Source organism: Scyliorhinus canicula, chromosome 4 (genome assembly GCF_902713615.1).
Source record: "Scyliorhinus canicula chromosome 4, sScyCan1.1, whole genome shotgun sequence".
Taxonomy (NCBI): domain Eukaryota; kingdom Metazoa; phylum Chordata; class Chondrichthyes; order Carcharhiniformes; family Scyliorhinidae; genus Scyliorhinus; species Scyliorhinus canicula.
Window position 1 is genome coordinate 77,206,368 of NC_052149.1, and position 23,324 is coordinate 77,229,691.

At 45.3% G+C, this 23,324-nt stretch overlaps 2 protein-coding genes across 16 annotated transcripts in view; one reads left to right on the plus strand and one right to left on the minus strand.

Annotated features, from left to right (window-relative positions):
* The window catches only part of angptl3 (angiopoietin-like 3), a 21,473-nt gene extending 18,142 nt beyond the window's left edge, over nt 1–3,331 (minus strand). Inside the window, 2 exon segments of the mRNA XM_038794525.1 lie at nt 1,479–1,664; nt 2,547–3,331. Coding sequence (XP_038650453.1) covers nt 1,479–1,664; nt 2,547–3,035 — 675 coding nt within the window. The 5' untranslated portion in view covers nt 3,036–3,331.
* The window catches only part of dock7 (dedicator of cytokinesis 7), a 223,709-nt gene that overhangs the window by 93,877 nt on the left and 106,508 nt on the right, over nt 1–23,324 (plus strand). For all 15 annotated transcript variants that reach the window (XM_038794509.1, XM_038794510.1, XM_038794511.1 and 12 more), the window contains exons 15-19: nt 5,973–6,090; nt 7,957–8,027; nt 15,803–15,941; nt 18,372–18,473; nt 19,480–19,566. In XM_038794509.1, coding sequence (XP_038650437.1) covers nt 5,973–6,090; nt 7,957–8,027; nt 15,803–15,941; nt 18,372–18,473; nt 19,480–19,566 — 517 coding nt within the window. The remainder of the gene's footprint in view (nt 1–5,972; nt 6,091–7,956; nt 8,028–15,802; nt 15,942–18,371; nt 18,474–19,479; nt 19,567–23,324) is intronic.

Sequence of the window (23,324 nt, forward strand, 5' to 3'; positions counted from 1 at the left end):
CCCCCCCCCCCCCCCCCCCCCCCCCAACAACGCCGGGTCTCTCTCTTCCCCCCCCAACAACGCCGGGTCTCTCTCTTCCCCCCCCCCCCCCCCCCCCCCCCCAACAACGCCGGGTCTCTCTCTTCCCCCCCCCCACCCCCCCCCCCCCAACAACGCAGGGTCTCTCTCTTCCCCCCCCAACAACGCTGGGTCTCTCTCTCTCCTCCCCCCCCCAAACAACGCCGGGACTCGCCACTTCCGCAGCTGGTGAAACTGATGCGTATCGCGTCAGTCCGCTGCTGGCCCTTTCGGGAACGGAGATTACCGGCTTAAAAGAAGGCCCGGACGCCGGAGTCATCCGCACCGCTTTTCCCCGCCGGAAATGGGCGTCACGTCGGTCCGCAGAGAATTTCGCCCCTTATTATTCTGAGACTATGCCCTCTGATCCTAGACTCTGCCATGAGGTGAAACATCCTCTCAGAATTTTGGTTTCAGATTCCAGCATCTGCAGTAATTTGCTTTTATCTCAGAATTTACCCTGTCAAGCCCCTTGGGAATCTAATATGTTTCAATGAAATCACCTCTCATTTTTTTTAAATTCCAATGAGTAGAGCCCCAACCACTTTAACATTTGCTCATAAGAAAATCCTTCCATAGAATCATAGAATTTACAGTGCAGAAGGAGGCCATTCGGCCCATCGAGTCTGCACCGGCCCTGACAAAGAGCACCCTACTCCAGCCCACGTATCCACCCTGTCCCCGTAACCCAGTAACCCCCACTTAACATTTTTTGGACACTTAAGGGCAATTTTAGCATGCACATCTTTGGACTGTGTGAGAAAACCGGAGCACCCGGAGGAAACCCACGCAGACACTGGGAGAAGGTGCAGACTCCGCAAAGACAATTACCCAGCCGGGAATTGAACCTGGGACCCTGCAGCTGTGAAGCAACTGTGCTATCCACTGTGCCACCGTGCTGCCATACCTGGGATCATCCTAGTGAACCTTTTCATTTAGATTTGCAGAATAAAATATATATGTATTCAGAAGTATGTAACATTTTCCAGTGAATACCTCTATAGGATTAGAAAAATCTTATGTTCGTTCCATTTCAGTCACCTCCCTGCTTGAGATTTGCTCTCTCCATTCTTTTTAAAGGAATGTTGGGATACCCAGTACAGTATCTGTTGTCTTAAACAAGTGGACATTCCTGTTCATGCCTGGGGCAGTGACTATCAGCAGGCAATTTTAACATAAGAAGCAGAATTTCTCTTCTTAATTCTATCCTCAAACGATATCCACATATGCTGATACCAGTTGTGAAATCAATTTAATCAGAAAACACAGTATTGACTGGGGTTTGAACATTGAAACTTGCTGGTCTGACTGGTTCTATTTAGTACTGACAACAGCATTTACCAATCAAGATGTTATTTGAACTTGTGAAATAATTCTGGTCATCTCTCAATGATTTGATAGTTTTGCCCTATTGAAAAGGCTCCCACTTGGACAGGAGTAACACAACTATTTTGGAATTATACTTGTCTGTATGTCTTGGATATAAAGTGTTATACCTTTTCTTCCAGTTGCTCTATTTGATGCTTCTGTTTGTCTAGTTTACTGTGTTGTTCATGTAGAGTACTGATCAAACTTTTAATATTTTTGTTCTGTTCTTCGATCAGAGCCTGGTGGAACAAAATATACAAAATGTCTATGTAGCAACAGATTGTTCTGCCTGACCTCCTGATGCACCTTTTGCCATTTTTAAAGAATAACTGGATTTACTTCAAAACTTAATATCCTGATTTTCAGAAATCTCAGAATAGCCTTCCACAGAGCACACAGTGCTTTCTTTCTTACAGTAGGTACAAATATAGTGTAGGAGAATGTGACACACTGATCTCTTGTCAAATATCACAAATCCCTCAGTGATGTCTTGATTCAGAACCACTCTCGAGTATGTTGTACACAAGCTCTGTGTGTATCTGTTCTATTTGTATTGCACCCTTTCATTTTCAGCGGCTTTTAATAAAGAGAGCTGATCTTATTCTGCACCATAATAGCATTTTTTAGATTTTCTTTTGTGATGAACAAGAAAATAACTTAATTGAACTGAAGCTTGATCAGCATCCCACAGCTGGTCAGAATCTGATTTGGATGTGATCTTTAGTAGATTTGCTGCTTTCTCCCCCACTGTTCTGGCTGTGATATTATGGTATTGCAAAGTGATTGCCTTCCAGCACATTGCACAAGTGACTGTTTTTCAGACCTGCATTTAGACAGTGTGTGCTGAAAAGCTGTTTGACAAAGTCGAAGACAGCTGGGTAACTTCTGTCCTCACCTAATAACCACAAGAAAACTATTCAGCGGGTGTTGTGGGAGAGGAATGTGGAAACTGAATTTGTCTCCTTCCTTAGCTCAAGGGCACTGAGGACAATTAATTGCCCTCACTCTTACAAAGATCAGCTAACTACACAGAGCAAGGATAATAATAATAATATCCCGGCTCTTTCTGGTCTCAAGGTTTAGGGATCAACATATCACCGTTTACATTAAAATTCACTTACTTTTAGAGATGGGAGCTCTTTTATCTCCGATATTTCTGTCTTGATTTCAGTCAGTTCGGATAATTTGTCTTCAAGACCATCTACTTTTGTTTCTAGAACAGTTCGGGTTTCTACGATGTCATTTATTTCTTCTCTGATATCTAATGACATGTTTTTCAACTCCTCGTTGTTAGTCTGTAGAATCATCGTCCTTGTCTTTAATTCCTGCTCATTAAGCTTGATTTCCTCTGTTTGCTTTGAGAGTTCAAAGAAAGACCTGTCGAATATGTTAATCTTTTCAAATATTTTATTGACTTGGTTCTTGGTCTTCTGGACAAAATCTTTTAGTCCGCGTCCCAGTTGTAGGAGGCCATTGGCTAAAATCCTCACGTCATCTAACATTGCAAATCTGGATTCTTCACGAGGAGCTGGCTCCAAGACTGAATCATCTGCTTGTAATTGGACAATGTAACTGGACAGAGCCAAAATAAGAAATGGTGTTAAGAACATCTTTGTTTTGTCCCAATTTTTGTTACACTTGTCTGTCCAGCAAAATTTGTCCGTATATATCTATTCGATTTGCTGCTTGGTTTCTGTTGATCATTAAACAGTTTCATCCTGAACCAATATAACCTCCAAGCAAGGAGGAGCCATCAGTAAAGTCAACATAAAATGGAAATAGAGCAGAACTGGCAAAACTAGATGGCCATTATGTCACAAAAAATTGTTCAAAGCAGTTTTAGGTATACTGATCTGAGCACTGATGTTTATTTCCTCTCTTACATAAATTCTTCAAATAGATTTGAAAAGCTAGAGACAATAATATGTCAGATAGTCCACTTGATTTATTATTGACAAACACCCATATGAAGCAGCATCTATCATTCCCACATACTTAGGAGGAACTGGAAAGGTGGCTTAACCAAACCTGTTCACAACAGTGTCTTGATGATAAAAAAAATGTCTTTAACTATCTAAGTAAAAACACTGCATCATTTCTTTATGTTATTTTCTTTATGGCCTGTTTTGTGCAGAATGCAATACTGTGGGATGTTTAATGATTGTCCATTGTTTGAACAGATTGCGAAACAGATGAGGCCCTCATATATATTTGAGTATGTATGCATGAGGGAAGAGCAATAAAATGACAACTGATTTATACACCTGTTGTTGCTCTGGATTATGCTTTTATATGTTCCATTAATTCTTTATGGAAAAAGTCAAATTATGTCTATCTATAATGCTGATTTTGGAAGTGATTTTAATCTGAACTGTCGAATGAATTTGAGCAATTTTTTTTACTGTAGCCTTTAATTAAAGTCTGTCCATTCTCTAATTATGCACAATGCACTCATTGAGTTAAGAGGCAACCACCCCTATTCAAACTAATCTTTTTCCTTTTAGCAATTGATTTGGATTTTGACATTTTTACAGGCTCATCACCTTTTTTGTTAGCAGTTAGACACTCTTAAAAATTCTCAGAAGTGACAGTTGTCCAAGAAACACACAAGCACGCATGCATGTATGTGCTGACCTAGTTGTGGCACATTGTGTTTGCAGAAGAGTGCTTACAAACCAATGCTGCGTGATACAATTTCCCTGGCCTCGACCAGCACCTGAATTGAATTGGCCCTATGGCCTCCCCTCATTGTGGACTGACACCCATCATGCAGCAGTGAACCAAATTCTACATTCCACACAGCCCCAATTCTGCCAAATCTTGGGCTCCCTTTCCAAGTGATGTCCAATCAAAGGACCCTCACTAAATGCTACTGTAGTGATCTGTATATCTGAAGGTATATAAAGGTTAACATCTATAAGTAAGTGCCAGATAACCACTAAATGGCAGCACCAGACATATGTATATAAGGTACATTCAGAGAGAGTTCCTGCCTCTTTATATCAGGAGTGACTAGTGAACAGAGTATCAGAGGTATAGCTTAGTGTGCAGGTGTAGTTAATCATTATATATATATATATATATATATATATATATATTTACTTTATTTGAAGACTTTGAGTATTACTGAACATCAACATACGACCATTCTGGCAGTGATCAAATGAGTAACAAGATATTACAATATAACAGCTAATGAACCTAGCACTCCCTGACAGTGGTGCCAACTCTAGGACTACCAATTGTGCCATTAGTCCTTATTACAATATTCTCGGCAGCTACCTTCAACAGAGAAGTTTGTAGGACATTAGTCTGGATGAACATAATGTACACTTAATCAAGTGTGGCAGGATTAGATTTTAAGCAATCGCGTTCAAATTCTGTACCCCCGAGAATAATTATACCCGTATTTTGAAAGTTCCTATTTTTATTTATCTTGATGGGATAAGGCAAAATATTTTGCGTCTAATTTTGTTTGGCAGCAAATCTGGCTCAGATGTTTCATCTTGTATAACCCTCAATTCCTCTAATTTCAGAAACTCATTCAATTTCCCCTTGAATTTATTTATTCTGTTCACTTCAATGGCTTTCTCTGATAACTTTTCCAGATTTATATATAAAAAAAAGTTCAATTAAACTTCCTTCATTTTCCAACTAGAATTTATTATCCAAGAAGATTTGTGCATATTAACTTTAGTCAGCCTTTTTTCTAATCTTGAAAACATCAAAGAATTGACTTCAAAGAGTGCAAACACAATTTCCTGAACATTCCATCTAGATTCTGAGATCTGTAATCATCTTTGCTTCTTTCTGGATTCTATCAAAGTGATAAAATCCACTCTAAGTAGACATGTCTCTTAACTGAGTAACCCTTAAGTCTGTTCATGGAAAGATTATGTTTACTGGATTTATGATCCAGAGGCCTGCACTAATTAATAATCTAGAAATATAAGTTCAAATTCCACCATGGCAGCGAGCGAATTTAAATTAGTGAAATGGAAAACAAAATCTGGAATAAAAATCTGGAATAAAAATCAAGTATGAGTAACGGTGATGATATAACTACCAGATTGTTATTAAAATTCCCTCTAGTTCATTGGTATCCTTTAGAGAAAGAAATCTGCGGTTTTTACCCGATTTGGATTATATGTGACTCGGAATCCACAGCAATTTGGTTGACTCCTAACTGTCCTCTGAAATGGCTGAGCAAACTATTCAGTTGCCAAAAAGGCAACTCAACACTACCTTCAAGGACAATTCGAGTTGGCAATATCCTGTGACTGAATAACAATAAATATTTGGATAGTGAACAAAACCATCAACTCTGACTTTTGGTTCCATCCTCCTATACTAGACATTTTACCACATTGAACTGAATTTTGCAACTAATAGCAAGTTATTTGAAAGTTTCAAAAATATTTGTTTACTTTCTTGTTCATTTGAAGTCCCTAGCAACATTGTGGTGTTACAGATATAAGAAAATATTGCTGTGTTCTATTTTTGCACACGACTTTACATTTCATTAACTCTGTTGTTTAATTCCATAGGAATTTACTTTATGTGTATCCTCAGAGTCTCAATTTTGCAAATCGTCAAGGTTCCGCAAGAAACATTACTGTGAAAGTGCAGTTTATGTCCGGGGAAGATCAGAACAATGCAATGCAGGTGAAACAAATTGTCTCATTTTGCATCATATCTTTTAAAACTATGAAATATTAGTGAAGTTCTAAGGTCCATGCGCAGAACACCATCAAATCTGAATAGAGTTGGAGAGACTAGACAAATCAAGTGGTGGTGATTAGGTGAAGCTAGGCTTGGGTGTTGTAGGGGGAAGGGAAGATTTGAAGAAAGAACTTTCAGTGTTGAGGTGCTGGAAGAAAATTGATTTGCATATAATGTTACCATCCACAAGGTACTTGATATTCAGGTGGCTTAGCATACCATTGTCAAAGGTCACCTGGACTTGAAACGTTAGCTCTTTTCTCTCCCTACAGATTCTACCAGACCTACTGAGATTTTCCAGCATTTTCTCTTTCGTTTCAGATTCCAGTATCCGCAGTAATTTGCTTTTTTCTCATACCTTTGACGTCACCCCGGGGAGGAGATAGGAGAAATGAAGTGGAGACTTTTAGAGCACATCCTGCATTGCACTAGTAGTAGTCAGGTTTTCGAAGATTTATGGGCTTCACAAATTGCAAGCTGTTCCCATCCCTTGGATTTTCCTTAAGATTGGGTTCCATCGCACTGATGGTGTCATTTCTCATACTGTCAAAACATTGTTGGGGCAAATATTTCACCAGTCTCCAAGGCATGGTCCAATCTCTACAACTGAGCTCAGGCCGTTGAGAATTGTGTTTTTGGCATCTCACGAGATTCAGCGACCATTACAGGAATTGCGCCAACAGCTAAAGTGGCCACTAAATTGCGGTTGTAGTATTTCTATATGTGATCTCACCAGGGCTCCATACAGTTTGCGTAAAGCTTCTTTACTCTTGTACTCTGATTCCTTTGTAATAAAAACCAGCATACCATTTCCTTTCTAATTGCTGTACTTCCATGTTAACTTTCTGTGATAACCAAGGTCCCTCTGAATGCCAACATTTCCCAGTCTCTCACCATTTAAAAAATATTCTGCTTCTCTGTTTTACTTTCCAAAGTGGATAACTCTGCACTTTACATTCCAACTCCCATGTTCTTGCCCACACATTTAACCTGCTTAGATCCCTTTGCATCCTCCTCACATTTTCCTACTTAACTTTTGTATTTTGAGTAATATTGGAAACATTACACTTCGATCCCTCATCTAAGTCAATGATGCAGGTTGTAAATAGCTGAGATCGAAGCACGGATCCTTGCAGTACACTGCTTGTTACAACCTACAATCTGAAAAGGACCTGTTAGTTTCTACTCTCTTTTCTGTTTGCTAACCATCCACCAATCCATGCTAATGTATTATCCCCAATTGCATGATTTTGTGTCATACATTATTTTTTGGCGCCCTTATGGAATGTCTCTTGAGAATCCAAATCCACTGGCTCCTCCTCATGTGACCTGCTAATTATAGCTTTAAAATGTAGACAAGCATTAAAAAGCAGGCAAGCAGCTTAACATTGTGCCTGCCCATTATATTTTAATATTGCACTTCACCATCTAATAGAAGAAACCTTTCATTTGTATCGCACCTTTTACAGGCATGCATGTCCCAAATCACTTCACTGCCTTCTTTTGAAGTGTATTCACTGTTGTAGGGAAACATGACAACCAGGTCCCACAAACTGCAATTATCTAAATAACCAGATAATATCATTTTAGTAATGTTGTTTGATGGCTAAATTCTGGCCAAGTTATAGAGAAAACATCCCTGCTGCTCTTCAGCAATGCACTGTAGTGTCTGCCTAGATTATGTGCTTGTCTTTGGAATGAGGCTTGAACCCATGACCTTTTGACTCCGAGGTGAGCCATGGCTAATGGTTAAATAATAAACTTTCATTGAGTGTTTCCTCAAGCAACTGACTTTATTCCCCTTTTTAGGGCATCTTTGGAAAATCAAGCTGTGCAGAGTTTACAAAGGAATCGTATACTGCAGTAATTTACCACAACAGGTAAGAAAATATCAAAAAATGTCTCTGTCTTAGTTGCACTAGATTAAGTACGCCAGGGCACAATTCCAGTATTATAGCAATATATGTAGAAAATATGTCCATTTAGAATTACACAGATGAGAGATGATAAATGAAGATATACATTAATTTACAGTAATTTGCCATGACGGGGATTGGAGGAATGTGTATTTTAAGTGCCCCCACTACTCCTCAGGTCGCACATTTTAGTTGCAACGTTTGATTCGCTTAACAAAATGGACTTTTCTTGTAAAATGATGTTTTTTTTTTCCAGGAATAACAACTAGAGCCCTGCATTAATTATTTAAGGAACGGTATCTTTTATAAACACAACTTTTTCCAAACTTTTCTTAGTCCTTGAAGTTGAACCATTTTCTGTGAAAGTGACAAATTGAAAATCTAGCAAAAGGAAAAGGTTCATTGAATAAGATTAGCTTTTTTCCCCCAGGCCCCATATTTTCTGTTTGCTCTTTTCTGCTCTCTCTCACTTACCAAATGCGGTGCCATTTTTAGTTAATTGAGTGCCACATTTCAGGTTTTGGGCAATGCTGCCACTGAAGGATCTTGGTGTTATTTGTGTTAAAAATGCTATTCTTAAGTTAAGCGTAGCTCTTAGGAGGTTCGACTCAGAAGTTTCAGAGCTGAGAATTGTACATTAGGAATCAGGTGAACAATCCAAACCAGAGTCCTTTGGACAAAATGATTCCAGTGAAATTTTATTTTAAGTTATTCTTTGTCAGGCATGGCGTTTCACTGGCAAAACTGACATTTGTTGTTAAACTGTTTGGGTAGATGTAAAAGACTGCATGACACTATTTGAAGAGGTGTGCTTGGCAACATTTATCCCTCAGTTGACAGCACTTCATTTTGTGGGCTCTGGTTGGGTGGTTTGACAACGCAATAGAGATGCACCTCAAAAGTAATTCATTGGCTGTGATGTGGTTTGCGATACTTTGAGGGTTTCAAAGGCATTTTAGGAATTCACCTTAGTTCTTTCTTGTGTGAGAATGTTTCAATTTATGTTTGCTGAGCATAAGGTGTCTGCTGAGAATGTGTTCTTGTGAGCTAGTTTAGTTGACAGGCCTAAGCTGAGAAGGGGTTCCAGTGAATAATCAGAGAACAACAAAGAAGATAAGCAGCACGTGGGCAGTCAGTAAAGTTTTAAGCAGATGCAGCCCTGAACCTTGACCTGAAAGTGAAAATGCAAGAGATCAAATTTTGCAGTTCGAGGTCCCCCTACCAGCAAGAAAAATAATCTCAAAAGCAACTAAGTCAACCCAGAAAAAAGGGATTAGGCAGAATTCTCTGTTTCTGAGCCGAACTGCGGTGGCGGATCGCTCCAACAGCATCTTTCCTGCTGGCCAGAATAGAAGGATCCCATGCCAGGTACTACGTTTGGAACCTAATTAATTATGCACAGCAAAGTTTCCCTCTTGAGTCATCTGGTGGGCAGGCAGCTGATTTATCTACATGCTGGCAAGTTGAAAGATGCCGGCACCATATTTATATACCAGTCCAGCCCCCCCCACTCCCCCACGAGTCACATCACCCATGCCTCACTTGGACCTCTACCCACTGCATCTGGAGTCTTCATGCATCCCCTTCCAGTAAACAATGACCCCTTGCTTGTGAGATTTTCATGCAGCCTTGTTGGGATCCAGCTTTCCTCCCTCGGTCTTGCCTCTGCCGTCCATTGTTCACCTTCTTCTTCCACCTCTGTGCCCCGCTGCCTCCTCATCGTGAACCCTTGTCCTCCCAACCACCACCTTGTACAGCCCTCCTTTCACAGTGCCATTGCTCTGCCTGTCTTTGTTATCCCCTCCCAGCCTCACCTCACACTCCATTCCCGGTCAAACTTTGGACTTTAGTTACATGGGTCCTGTGGCACAGTGTGTGGCACCAGGGGGAAGGAGGCCCCTCTACTCCCCAACACCAGATGCAGTACCGATCCAACCAAATGACATAGGGAGGGTCCATGGGTCCAGCAGCATGGTGCTGTCCTTGAAGACCAGCTGAGCATGGAGATGGAGGGAACCAGTCTGCCCCAGCAGAGTGGTGTACAGCACTATGGCAGGAAGGTAGCTGCACTGACCTCAAAGTCTCTTGTAAACTGAGGACCGCCTTCTGCATGCCACTCTTTATGAATCAGGTTTTAGACTGATGTAATTTGTACTCTGATATGACGCAAGATTGGAAGGCTTTTTGGCTCCTGCCAGATTCTCCACTGCCGCCCGCCAACAAACCTGCTACGGGTGGATGGGAGAATTCCACACATGGTTTATTTTTTCCCCTAATTTTTCAAAGAGAGATTTGAAATTGAATGAAGGAGACGGTACACATAGAACATAGAACAGTACAGCACAGAACAGGCCCTTCGGCCCTCAATGTTGTGCCGAGCCATGATCACCCTACTCAAACCCACGTATCCACCCTATATCCGTAACCCACAAACCCCCCCTTAACCTTACTTTTATTAGGACACTACGGGCAATTTAGCATGGCCAATCCACCTAACCCGCACATCTTTGGACTGTGGGAGGAAACCGGAGCACCCGGAGGAAACCCACGCACACAGGGGGAGGACGTGCAGACTCCACACAGACAGTGACCCAGCCGGGAATCGAACCTGGGACCCTGGAGCTGTGAAGCATTTATGCTAACCACCATGCTACCCTGCTGCCCCTTAGACTATTACTCTGTATGTTCCCTTAAATCAGTTTGATTCACTTCAAAATTTTCTCACTAAAATGTTACTGAAAGACTAAAGAAGTACAAATGTGAAAGATACAAGATGTGGTTCAGATTACAAGGGATACCTGTATTACACCCCTGGGTACAGTGATCTGTAATTAGATTGTTAGGCAGTTTGGGCACATTGCCGATTATAATACACTCTGACAGTTAACAAGAGTTTCAAAGTATCTAGGAGAGTAATCAAGGAAGACTAATGTTTGTAACAACCTTCTTAGGACTAGCTTAACCCAGTTGCTAATGGATGTACCCGAGCAAAGAATTGTCTGCAATGAAATGCAGCACAAAGACAAACTCTTATTCAAAGAGTCAGAAGGATGGCTGATGTTGAAAAAAGAAAATGTCTGCTGCTGCACTGGGAATGCCCTTTTGACTTTGAGGTTAAGGCATGTTGGAGCAGTATTGAGGGACCTTTTATTTATTTTCAGCATTATGGGCGGCACAATGGTTAGCACTGCTGCATCACCATGCCAGCAACCCGAGTTCCTGTCAATGTAGAGTTGTACGTTCTCCCCGTGTCTGCGTGGGTTTCCTCTGGGTGCACCGGTTTCGTCCCACAGTCCAAAGATATGCGGGTTAGGTGGATTGGCCATGATAAATTGCCCCTTAGTATTCCAGGGATGTACAGATTAGGCTGTGGGGTTTACAGGGATAGGGCGGGTAAGTTGGGGGAGTGGACATGGGTAGAATGCTCTTTTGAAGTGTCAGTGCAGACTCTATGGGCCAAATGGCCTCATTCTGCAGTGTAGGGATTCTATGAAAACTGCTGTACCTTAACTATATAGTAAGAATATAATGGTGACTTTAAAATTCCCACTTCTCATAAACAGTTCAGTTAGTGAAGTGAATTCACAACACTTAAATTTATTGAAGCTTCTTGCCCCAACGATTCGGGGACAATATTTTTATGATTTTTCTTTTTTGTCGACGTCCTCGAGTCTTCAGGTGAACAGGGCGGGATTCTCTGACTCCCCCGCCGGGTTGGAGAATTCCCAGGGGGCAGCGTGAATCCCGCCCCGCCCCCCCCGGGCAATTCTCCGAGCCCCAATGGGCCGAGCGACCGCCTGTTTTTGGCCAGACCCGCCGCGTGGATTGGACATGGTCCCACATGACGGGACCTGTCAGGTAAGTTAGCTGCTGTGGTCCTCAGTGGGGGGGGGCGGCGCAGGGGGATCCGACCCCGTGGGGGGGGGGGGGGGGTCACGGTGGCCTGGCCCATGATCGGGGCCCACCGATCTGCGGGCAGGCCTGTGCACTTCTTCCTTCCGCTTCGGCCCCTGTTGGGCTCCACCATGGCCGGCGCGGAGAAGACAGCCCCCTGCGCATGCGCCAAAATACGCCGGCCGGTCTGCGCGTGCACGAACTTGCGCGACGCCCACCCCTCCGGTGCCGGTCTAGCCCCCGGAAGTGTGGAGAATTCCGCTACTTCCGGTCGGCGCCAGAGTGGTTAACACCGTTTTTTATGCCGCGCCGATTCGGGAGAATCCCGCCTGCAGTGTCAGTGCTGGGAATGGAACTTTCCAAATTTGTTACCCAGGATTTGCATCCAGGATGAGAATGTCTGCATTCCAAGAGGAAAGAATTTGTGAGCTTTCCATTTGGTCAGCAATCACTGGTTCAATGTTATGAGCTTTCTGTTAAAGTTTTCTACAGTGCCCAAGTTCAGTACCACATTATTGTACCATCAAAGGAATTAGAAATTCCGAATTTGCAAAACACTATGTAACAAATGTAAGGGGAAGCTTGCAACATTGCATTGTGTCTGCCAAAATCTTAGTGTTAAATTGAAACAAATTCATTTTGTTCATTATGGAACATAGAACAGTACAGCACAAAACAGGCCCTTCGGCCCTCAATGTTGTGCCGAGCCATGATCGCCCTACTCAAACCCACGTATCCACCCTATACCCGTAATCCAACAACTCCCCCCCCTTAACCTTACTATTAGGACACTACGGGCAATTTAGCATGGCCAATCCACCTAACCCGCACATCTTTGGACTGTGGGAGGAAACCGGAGCACCCGGAGGAAACCCACGCACACACGGGGAGGACGTGCAGACTCCGCACAGACAGTTTTTTCTTTATTTCTTTTTAGATCCTTTTCTTCTATCTAAATAACATCGCAATAAAACTTTCATGTATTTTTATACTATGATATGTTTCTGGGAGATCTCAATACAGGAGGCAGTAGAAATGTTCTGACTGGTCTTGATGCCGTGGTCTAGGCAGGGAGAAAATAAATCAGCCAATGTTGCTGCTCAGGGTCACTAGCTAAGCGACTGCTAGAAGTTGCAAATGTTTTAATGTGGAGCGAGGACTGGATCATGCTCGATTGTTGCACCTTTCAGAATTGAATTACCTGCTGACACTTTGGGCTCACAGGCGAAGATAATTTAGTGAGGTAATATAGGTCACAGGCGACACGACACCCTAGCACTGGTCATCATTTTGAAGATGGGAGAAGCAGGGGTAAAATACAATAGTGGGACCTTTATCATAAAAAGAAACACTTTTGCCTTTTACTGAAATATTCTTAAACTGTTTGATCTCACTGTATATATTTTAAGTACTATTCATTGGTTAAACGTTTTTTTAAAAAAATCTTTTTATTGGCATTTTCAACATTATGTACATCGCCGTTCGCGTTTATTTACAGTGTAACAAAAAAGGCTTTTGCCTTATGATACTTTATTTACAGATTGCTGCCATCTAACTCGGCGTGTCCCCCCCACAAGCCCCCCTTTCCCTAACCCTTTCACGTCTCCCCCCCGCCCACCCCCCCCTTGATATCCTCCCTGGTCGTCCTGGGGGTGAGCTCCCCCTTCTCCTTGCTCCCCATCCCCCTTTCTCTTCTCCCTTTGTCGGCTTCAGCGGTGTTGTTTTATTTTGTGGATTGGTGGCGGGGGGGATTGTATTCCCCCCCACCCCGGGGTTGTCCCACTTTGTCCGTCTGAAACTCTCTGCCCCCCCCCCCCGGGTTGTGTGTCCCTGACGTTCCTCCTTGCCTTTTATTTTTCCCCCTCTCTAATCCTTTCAGTTCCCCCTCTACTGGCTGTTGTTGGCCTCAAACAGGTTTTGGAACAGGCCGACAAGTTGCCCCCATGCAGTAAGAAAGCCTTCCTCCGACCCTCGGATGGCATTTTTTATCTTGTCCAGATGGAGATATTCCGAGAGGTCAGCGAGCCAGTCTGCAGCTGCGGGTGGTGCTGCTGATCGCCAACTGAGCAGGATTCTCCGGCGTGCGATTAGGGAAGCGAAGGCTAGGGCGTTGGCCCTCTTCCCCATGTGTAGTTCTGGCTGCTCTGATACCCTGAAGATTACCACCTTTGGGCATGGCTTCACCCTCACCCCCACAACCTTGGACATCGCCTCGAGGAAAGATTATTGCTTAAACATGACCATGGAATTGCTGGCTCTAGATTTCATCACCTGTGATATAATGCACCAGTAGGTTCAATATAACAGTGTTCACTGACATGCTCCTAGTCCACATTGTTTTGCAATTACTTACATTTGTTTACAAATTAAGGTTACCTCCACCGTGGATTTCAACATTTCTGATTTTTGTAATATTGCATCAGAAGGCTTGTAGGCTGACTGCTAGTTTACTTTTTTTTAGATGTAGAAGATCAATTTCTGAATATGTGTTTCCATGAGGAACTTCATCTGCTGGAATTACATATTGAGAAAGTACAAGTGTGACCCCTATAATTCTGCATCTATTAATGGATAGAAAAACATGAAGTATGCTTGCAATTCCCTAATGTGTGACCTTGCAGGCAGGGATCCATGCCAGCTGAATTTTAAAAATCAGCTTATAGAGGTTGAGAGTTATACTTGATTAAGATTTAACAGAATTGGGTTACTTAGTGGAAATTGTGCATAATACTTTTTTACCAAGGTCGCGAAAGAAAGGACTACATGAGCATGGTAGCACGGTAGCACAAGTGGATAGCACTGTAGCTTCACAGCACCAGGGTCCCAGGTTCGATTCCCTGCTGGGTCACTGTCTGTGCGGAGTCTGCACGTTCTCCCCGTGTCTGCGTGCGTTTCCTCCGGGTGCTCCGGTTTCCTCCCACAGTACAAAGACATGCAGGTTAGGTGGATTGGCCATGATAAATTGCCCTCAGTGACCAAAAAAGGTTAGGAGAGGTTATTGAGTTACGGAAGTGGGGGCTTAAGTGGGTCGGTGCAGACTCGAAGGGCTGAATGGCCTCCTTCTGCACTGTATGTTCTATGTTCATTACATCCTTCTTGCTACCACATTTTCAATTCTTCATCCCTTTCTCTGCTGAAGTGCTTAGCTTATAGTAGTCCTCCATGGCCCCAAGAACCTTGGAGTAAAATCTGCTTCTGGGTTTTTATTTGTTTTTTAAAATAAATTTAGTGTACCCAATTATTTTTTTTCCCAATTAAGGGGCAATTTAGCATGGCCAATCCCACTAACTTGCACATCTTTGGGCTGTGGGGGTGAAACCCCCGCAGACATGGGGAGAATGTGCAAACTCCACACGTACAGTGACCCAGGGCCGGGATTTGAACCCGGGTCCTTAGCGCCGCAGTCCCATTGCTAACCACCACCACATGCCGCGCCGCATCCGAGTATTGTTGATGGGCAGACTTCACATGGGTTGTGGGAGATGGCGCAGCCAAGGTCCAAGCTCGTCTTCACTCTACACCTATACATGTGCCCCTTCCCGTATTGGATTACTGATAGTAGTTGAGAGTGGCTGACTTTTCCTCCAATTAACTCGGGCTGCTTAATTCAATTATAGGGACCAGCTGGGATCAACAGCTGCAGAGAAAACTCAAAACCTTCTAGTGTTTACGCCTCAGCAGTAAGGCGGACGGATTAACTAAGAAAATAAGGAAACCATCTGAGGTTTCCAAGACTTTATCAACACTTTTGATTTTGGATAATATAGCTTCAGCATGTTGCAGACAAAACAGCGTATAAAGGTGTAAGGAATGTTTTGTGTAAAATGAACATTTTCTTTTGATAGATCACCTGACTTCCATGAAGAAATAAAAGTCAAACTTCCTGCTTATCTGACTGACCACCATCATCTGCTGTTCACCTTCTATCATGTCAGCTGCCAACAAAAGCAGAACACACCCTTAGAAACCCCGGTTGGATATACGGTACCAGACAATGTTATGATTTTGCACAATTGGTACAACAGTGGTGCTCATGAGATATTCAAAAATAGGTTTTAAAATCAGAAAGCATGGGGTGACACGGTGGCACAGTGGTTGGCATTGCTGCCTACGGCGCTGAGGACCCGGGTTCGAATCCCGGCCCTGGGTCACTGTCTGTGAGGAGTTTGCACATTCTCCCCGTGTCTGCGTGGGTTTTCACCCCCACAACCCAAAGATATGCAGGGTGGGTGGATTGGCCACGTTAAATTGCCCCTTAATTGGGAAAAATGAATTGGATATTCTAAATTTTTTTTAAAAATTAAAAATCAGAAGGCATTTCCTGTGAAAACACTTTTTATTTCATCTCCCCCCACATCTACTTGTCCATTCTCCTAAAGGCGCTGACTCTCACATTCTTCACTAAATACGAAATCAGTACAACAGAAGTAGGCCACTCCATCACACAAACCTACTCCACCATTCAGTAAGATCTTGGCTGATCTGCTTGTCTTTTTAATTACACATCCCCATCTACCCCCTCTTTAATTCCCTTGACTGGCAAAAATCTATCGACGTCTGCCTTAAAGGCATTCAATGCCCCTGCCTCCACCACCTTCAGTACCTTACCGGAGTGAATCTAAGGAGACTATTTGATTGTCAAGAGTTGGCATGTGGTCATCATGATCAAGCCAATCAGTCAGCAGTATAAACTCTTTCATTTCTGTAGATTGGGTGTGCTGAGACCCTACATAATGAATCTACTGCTGCCTTAGCTGAAGTTAGGATTTGGTGGCGGAGTTAGGTGTATGAGAACTTTGGTCTCTGTACTTTTGGACCATGTACTGCAAAGTTTTCAGCAACTTTAATGATATTTATTTCTGCTGAACTTAGCAAGTTCATTCCTTCAAGGTACCAAAATTGCAAAAAGATACACCTGATGTATCTTTGCAAATCCAGGCACAATGGGTGAATCGCGTGTGAGCCGAAAATTGGGGTCTGTGGGATCGCGAGTCTCCTGACTTGCTCCGCCCAGCTCGATTGTTGTTGTTGCTTTGAATGAGCCCAGGGGTGCGATAGGACACACCATGCTAGAATGATATTATTACCATAATTGTTATTTTCTATGCCATTGACTTTCCTGATATTGGTCATTTCATTGTTGGGAGCCTCATTGAACAGCAATTGTGTTTGTAACAATTTCAGAGTAATGTCTTTGGATAAAGGAAGGTACACACGTATGCACATCCATTTTTTTTTTAGAAAATATTTTATTGAAGCATTTGGAATTTTCACAGTTTAACACATTAACATTTCTTAAACAACTGCACGGGCCGACACAGGCAAAACACCTAAATGAACGAGAAACCCTACCATACCACTGACCCACGGTCCTGCCTTCAGGGGCTCCGGGTCCCTCCAACACAGCAGAATCCATCTCCGGCCCACCAGGGAGGAGAAGGCCAGGATATCGGCCTACCTCCGTCCCTTGGCCCCCGGATCTTCCGATACCCCCCCCCCAAATATTGCCAGTTCTGGACTCGGAGTTACCCTCCCTTCCAGGACCTCTGACATAACGTCCGTAAATCCCTGCCAGAATCCCCTCAATTTTGGACATGCCCAAAACATACGGTTGGGCTGGTTTAGCTGTGGGCTAGACAGCTGGTTTGTAATGCAGACCAAGGCCAACAGCGCGGGTTCAATTCCTGTACCAACTTACCCGAACAGGCGCGGGAATGTGGCAACTAGGGGCTTTTCACAGTAACTTCATACTTGTGACAATAAAAGATTATTATTATTAACACACATACATGGTTCGTCAGGCTACGCCCACATCTGTCCTCCACCTCCTCAAAGAGCCTGCTCATCCAGGCTGCCGTCATGTGGCCCTGTGGACCACCTTGAACTGGATCAAGGTATGTCTGGCACATGCTGAGGATGAATTGACTCTCTTCCAAGCTTTTTCCCACAGTTCATTTTCTGGCTCTCCTCCCAGCTCCTCATCCCCCTTCCCACTCCATCAACTCCTTGTATATCTCTGAACTCCACCCCTCTCCAACCTCTGTTTTTGACATCACCTTGTCTATAGTCCCCTCAGGGGGAGGCGAGCCTGCCTCCGTACAAAGTCCCGCTCCTGAAGCTACCGAAACCCGTTCCCACCCTGCAACTCAAACTCCTCCTCTCGTGCCTCCAAGGACGGAAAGCCCTACTGGATGAATAGGTCCCCAAATTTCTCAATCTCTGCCCGCTGCTATCTCTTAAAGCCCCCATCCAGCGCCCCCCCCCCCCCCCCTCCCCCCCAAAAAACGGGTCTGTGACATAGAGCAGCAAGTCGTCCGCATCGAGAGAACGTACGCACATACATACACAAGTACACAACATAACATTTCTGTTTTAGTTTAGCAGTATTTTAAATCCTTCTTCCTTCCATTCCAGTGGATCCCAATGCTGCAGAATGGACGCCTGAAAACTGGTCAGTTATGCCTTCCTGTATCTCTTGAGAAGCCTCCACAATCTTATTCAGTTTTATCTCCAGAAGTAAGTGACTGAAACTAATGGCCAGTTTGGATCACCCTCTCTCTCTGCTATACTTACACAGATCTACTGTTTGCTGCGGGGTGGCAGGGTTATCCAGTACTTCAGTAAATTGTCATTTCACCTCTGGCAACTATGTTGGAATTCTACTCCTGCTAATTGTAATAATGTGTTTTATTTTGTTCCCTTACACACTTTTTCCTTTCGCGGAATAGTGGAGAAGTATTTGTGACCCCCGTTTTTGTGACCCGTACGGCTCAATTTAAACATGGAGATCTGGATCTCGTCCAGTGAGGGCGAGATCCAGATCGCGCTGGGCGGGGCAAGTCGGGTGACTGGCGATCAGCTCGTCACCAGGCGCAACAGCGTCATTGAATCACGTCCTTAGATTGTAAATAGTTGAGGGCTGAGCACTGATCCATGGGGCATATCTAGTTGCAGTTGCCAGCTAACCAGTACTCTATCCCTGCTAATATATTACCACCTACACCATGAGCTCTTATTGTGTGCAGTGACCTTTGACGTGGTTCCTTATCCTCCCCTTTCTTGCAGTTATGCTATGTTCCTCCTTCCCTTTCAACACTTGATTTACAAGTATTTTGAGGATGTCATTTGTGTCTTCCGCATTGAAGACAGACAGAAAATATCTATTTGACGCTCCTGCCACTTCCTTACTTCCCATTATTAATTCTGTAGAGGACCCACATTCACAATAGTTACTGTTTTCCTTTCCAAAAGACCAATAGATTTTTAATTTTGTCTTTTTAGAGTATGTAACTTAATATTACATTTATATGTATCTAGTTTAGCTGAGACGACTCAACTGTAGACTGACGACGAGCTTAATATTAAACTGCAACTAAGTTCTCTTTCCCCCTCCTTACTCCTTCCCTGACAAGTTCTCTCTTTCCATTATAGGTTTCTCTTTTAGCATTGATAGCTTTCTAATTGAAATACTACATTTACTGAGCATCAGGGAGGCATATTATATTTCTTGTTACTGTTGCAGGTACCTTTACCTGGCATGAAGTGGGTGGATAACCATAAGGGAGTGTTTAATGTGGAGGTGATTGCTGTATCCTCTATCCACACCCAGGTGAGAACAACTCTGTCCCTGATTTGCATTTAATTGCATAAAATGAGTCGGATTCTTTTTCTGTGGTAAACTCTGAGGGTTGAATTTTGCTTCCAGTATGTCTTGATATCGGGCAGCACGGCGGCGCAGTGGTTAGCACTGCTGCCTCATGGCGCCGAGGTCCCAGGTTCGATCCCTTATGGAGTTTGCACATTCTCCCCCTGTTTACGTGGGTTTCGCCCCCACAACCCAAAGATGTGCAGGGTAGGTGGATTGGCCACGTTAAATTGCCCCTTAATTGGAAAAAATTAATTGGGTACTCTAAATTAATTTTTAAAAATATGTCTTGATACAGTTCCTTCCTAAGCAGTGCACTATCATTAAATGCGATATCTTCAAAGTGTATTAATTGAATGTTGATGGTTTTATTATCTATTTTTGGGCCGTGGTAAGGGGTTGATTCAGTAAAGGTGAGAGGCAGAGGAAATGTGGGGCACGATTGAATGGTGAGAGTGCGACGAGGCCGTTGAATCGCGAGAGATGCCAAAATTGAGAACCACACCGGACGCCTATCTGTTTGCTATCTAACCGGCCTGCTTCGGTTGGCGGAATCAGGATCTCGCCGTTATATGGCGAGAAATCAATAATCACCACTTAAGCCCAATCTCCATACAATTAATGGGAGCGGCCCCCTATCTAACGGCCTATCGTGATCTAGCCCACTCCCCAGCAAATGGTCATGTGAACTTGCAGGGCGGCTGAAGGCTATTGCTAATTGGGAATTGGCAATCATAGTTAAGTGAGCACTTCACACAACCCACGCGGATACCCATGTGGGTAAGCGGGCCATGTAGCATGTGGGAGTTATTGCAAAGCATCCCAATCAGGCTGTGTTGCCTGAACACTGCGGGAGGCAACACCTAGGCCACAGCGGACAACATCCAAACAGCCTGGGGCTGGACTCCAGCACCGCGGACGTCTCTGCGATCAGAAGGTGGGTGTGCATTGGGGAGGCGACCAGGTAACGTTACGTGCAGGTGTCTGGTGTGCAGGGTCTGGGGTCCGGAGATCAGGGGCCCCCGCTGCGGCCGGGGGTGCGTGGGCTGGGCGTACTGGATATGGTGGGTGGGGGGAGGGGGGATGGAGCAATGGGGGGACTGGGAGGGCCCGGGATTGAAAATCACTGCTGTCAGTCTCATACCCTCTCCCAATTCCTTACAGGTATTAAAATGACGCCAGATGGATGCGGAACCTGCCTTAGTGGGACTGCTGGCAGTCCAGGCGCCGGCAGAGGCTAGAGGTGACGCGCATGTGCAGGGCCCCACACCCTGAGGACCCAGCCGCCCATCAGGCCAGGGAGGAACCCAGAGGGGGAGGCCGACAATGACCTAAGGTGTACAGACATCATTGGTCTTTCGAAAAGCTGATGGACAGCGTGTGCCGTTGGAGGCTCCACCTCAACAATGAGATGGTGCGGCACCTGTTCCATGTCCTTGCGGACTTGGCACCATGTGGAGGAGGAGGGTACCCGCTCCTGGTGGCTGTCAAGATCACTACATCCCTGGACCTTTAAGCCTCTGGATCATTCCACGGCTCAAGCGGGGACTTGTGTAGCGTCTCACCAGCTACAGCCCACAAGGGAAGTCACGGATGCCCTGTTTGCCCGCGCAGGAAAACTACATCGTCTTTGACATGGACCAGGCCCAACAAGATGCCTGGGCAGCAGGATTCTCTGCCATCACCAAGGTCCAGGTCCGGGGGGGTAATAGATGGCACGCATGTCGCCAAGTGCACACCGGGCCATCTGGGAGCTCCCCTTACATCAACAGTCAGGGGTCCAACTCCCTGAACATTCAGCTCGTGTGCGACCACCACATGAATATCAACTCTGTCCCTGATTTGCATTTAATTGCATAAAATGAGTCGGATTTTTTTTCTGTGGTAAACTCGTGTGTGCGCGCTTTCCAGGGAGTGTGCACGACAGCTACATCCTGGGACAATCGGACCTCCCCGGCTTCTTTGAGGACCACCCCCAAGATGGCTGGTTGGCTCTTTGGGGATGAGGGTTACCCGCTGCGGATTTGGGTAATGACACCAGTATGGAAGCCGGAGATCGATGCGGAGACCCGATACAAGGAGGCCCATGTGGCAACCCAGTCTGCCATTGAGCGATGCATTGAACTCCTCAAAATGCGGTTCCAGTGCCTCGACCTCTCTGTTGGTGCATTGCAATACATCCCCCCCCTCCCCCAAGGTCGCCCGCTCTGTGGTGGTCCGCTGTGTCCTCCACAACCAGACACAGCAGCAGGGTGACGTGGTGGAGGGCGAGGAATATGAGGCCACCTTCGAGGACAAGGAGGTGCCAGACCTGGAGCGGCTGGAGCACGAGCCTCAGGAGGATCCCGCAGGACCAGCAAGAGGAAGGATGACAGGTGACAACAACAAGGGTCCAGCAAGCCTGGAGGGTCAAGGAGGCCGTCATTCACGCCTGCTTCATATAGGACATGGCCTCGTCCGTCATTTCCCCCGCTCGACCCCCTCTCTTCTCACCTCCCTCCCCCATCCCTCTTCCTTCCTCCATCCCCCTTCCCAAGTCCCTCTCGCAGGGTCTGTGTACTATCACACCTGGGTGATGGGATTGTTGACATTGTCAGCAGGTCACGGTTGAGGGGAGGGGGGATGATAACCTGATGAGAGGTAAGAGATGGTGCTCCCTGTTCAATGCCATAGTCCGGCCCCTGCCTGTCTGCTGAGTGCTCCTTCACACAACATCTCCTGCACGTGGTGTGCCGGTTGATGGAGAAGTGGAGGAGCCCATGTCTGGGGCAATGGGGTATGGAATTGGTGCTCAGCCCGCATCGCTGGACAAAGTGGCAGAGGCATCATACTGATCGAGGCCAACAGACTTTAATGATTCACAGAAGAAGCATCCCTAATGCTCCACTCTCCAAATGGTGCCGTCACACTCCCCCTCCCAACCCTTTCCCCTGGCGAACATTCTCTGGGGCTGGAGGGCTCCGGCGGCAGATGCCCTGCTGTGCCATGCTGTTCGGGGTGCTGACTACAAGACGCACCAGTATCATGGGGCGAAGGTGGAGCTTGGGGAGATAGTGGTCACTGCCGCCACTTCGTAGGATGGCTTTGGGCTGACACTCCGCCCCCCTCCTCCCGGTCGGTGTCCACAGGGCCCTGGAGTTCACCTCGGGATGGAGGGGCAGCTGGATTGAGCCCTGGCTATTCCTGGGTCATCTGGCTCAGCCAGCCCTGGTGGCTCCCCAATGTCAGCACCATGGTGTCAACGCCCTCGCCGATGATCCTCAGTGACCGGGACATGCTGTGGAGGGCCGGGGCAATGCCCACCTGAGACTGCAACATGCTCCGCAGTGCCTCATCAAAGTCCAGCTGGCACTGGGTCACGTCCACCAGCGACTGGGACATGCTGTTGAGGCGCTCAGCCATAACCCTCACCGCCTGAGTCACACCTTGGACACCTCCACTCATGCTGCCAACATCGTGGACCAGGTTCTCCACTGTGGTTGTTACACTGAGGCAGTGTTGGCCTCAGTGCCACGCAATGCCGGTGCCATCTCCTGCACCTATAGCCTCGAGGTCTCCTCCAATGGGCTATGGACCTGCTGGAGTGCCGCCGACATCCCCCTCTAACTCTCCTGACTGCACCCTATTGTCTGTAACAGCTCCGGGTAAACCTATTCCACAGGCTCTGAACTGACTGGGACCCAGCTGGGTCCTGGGATCCAGCAGACCTCCGACTGCTGTCG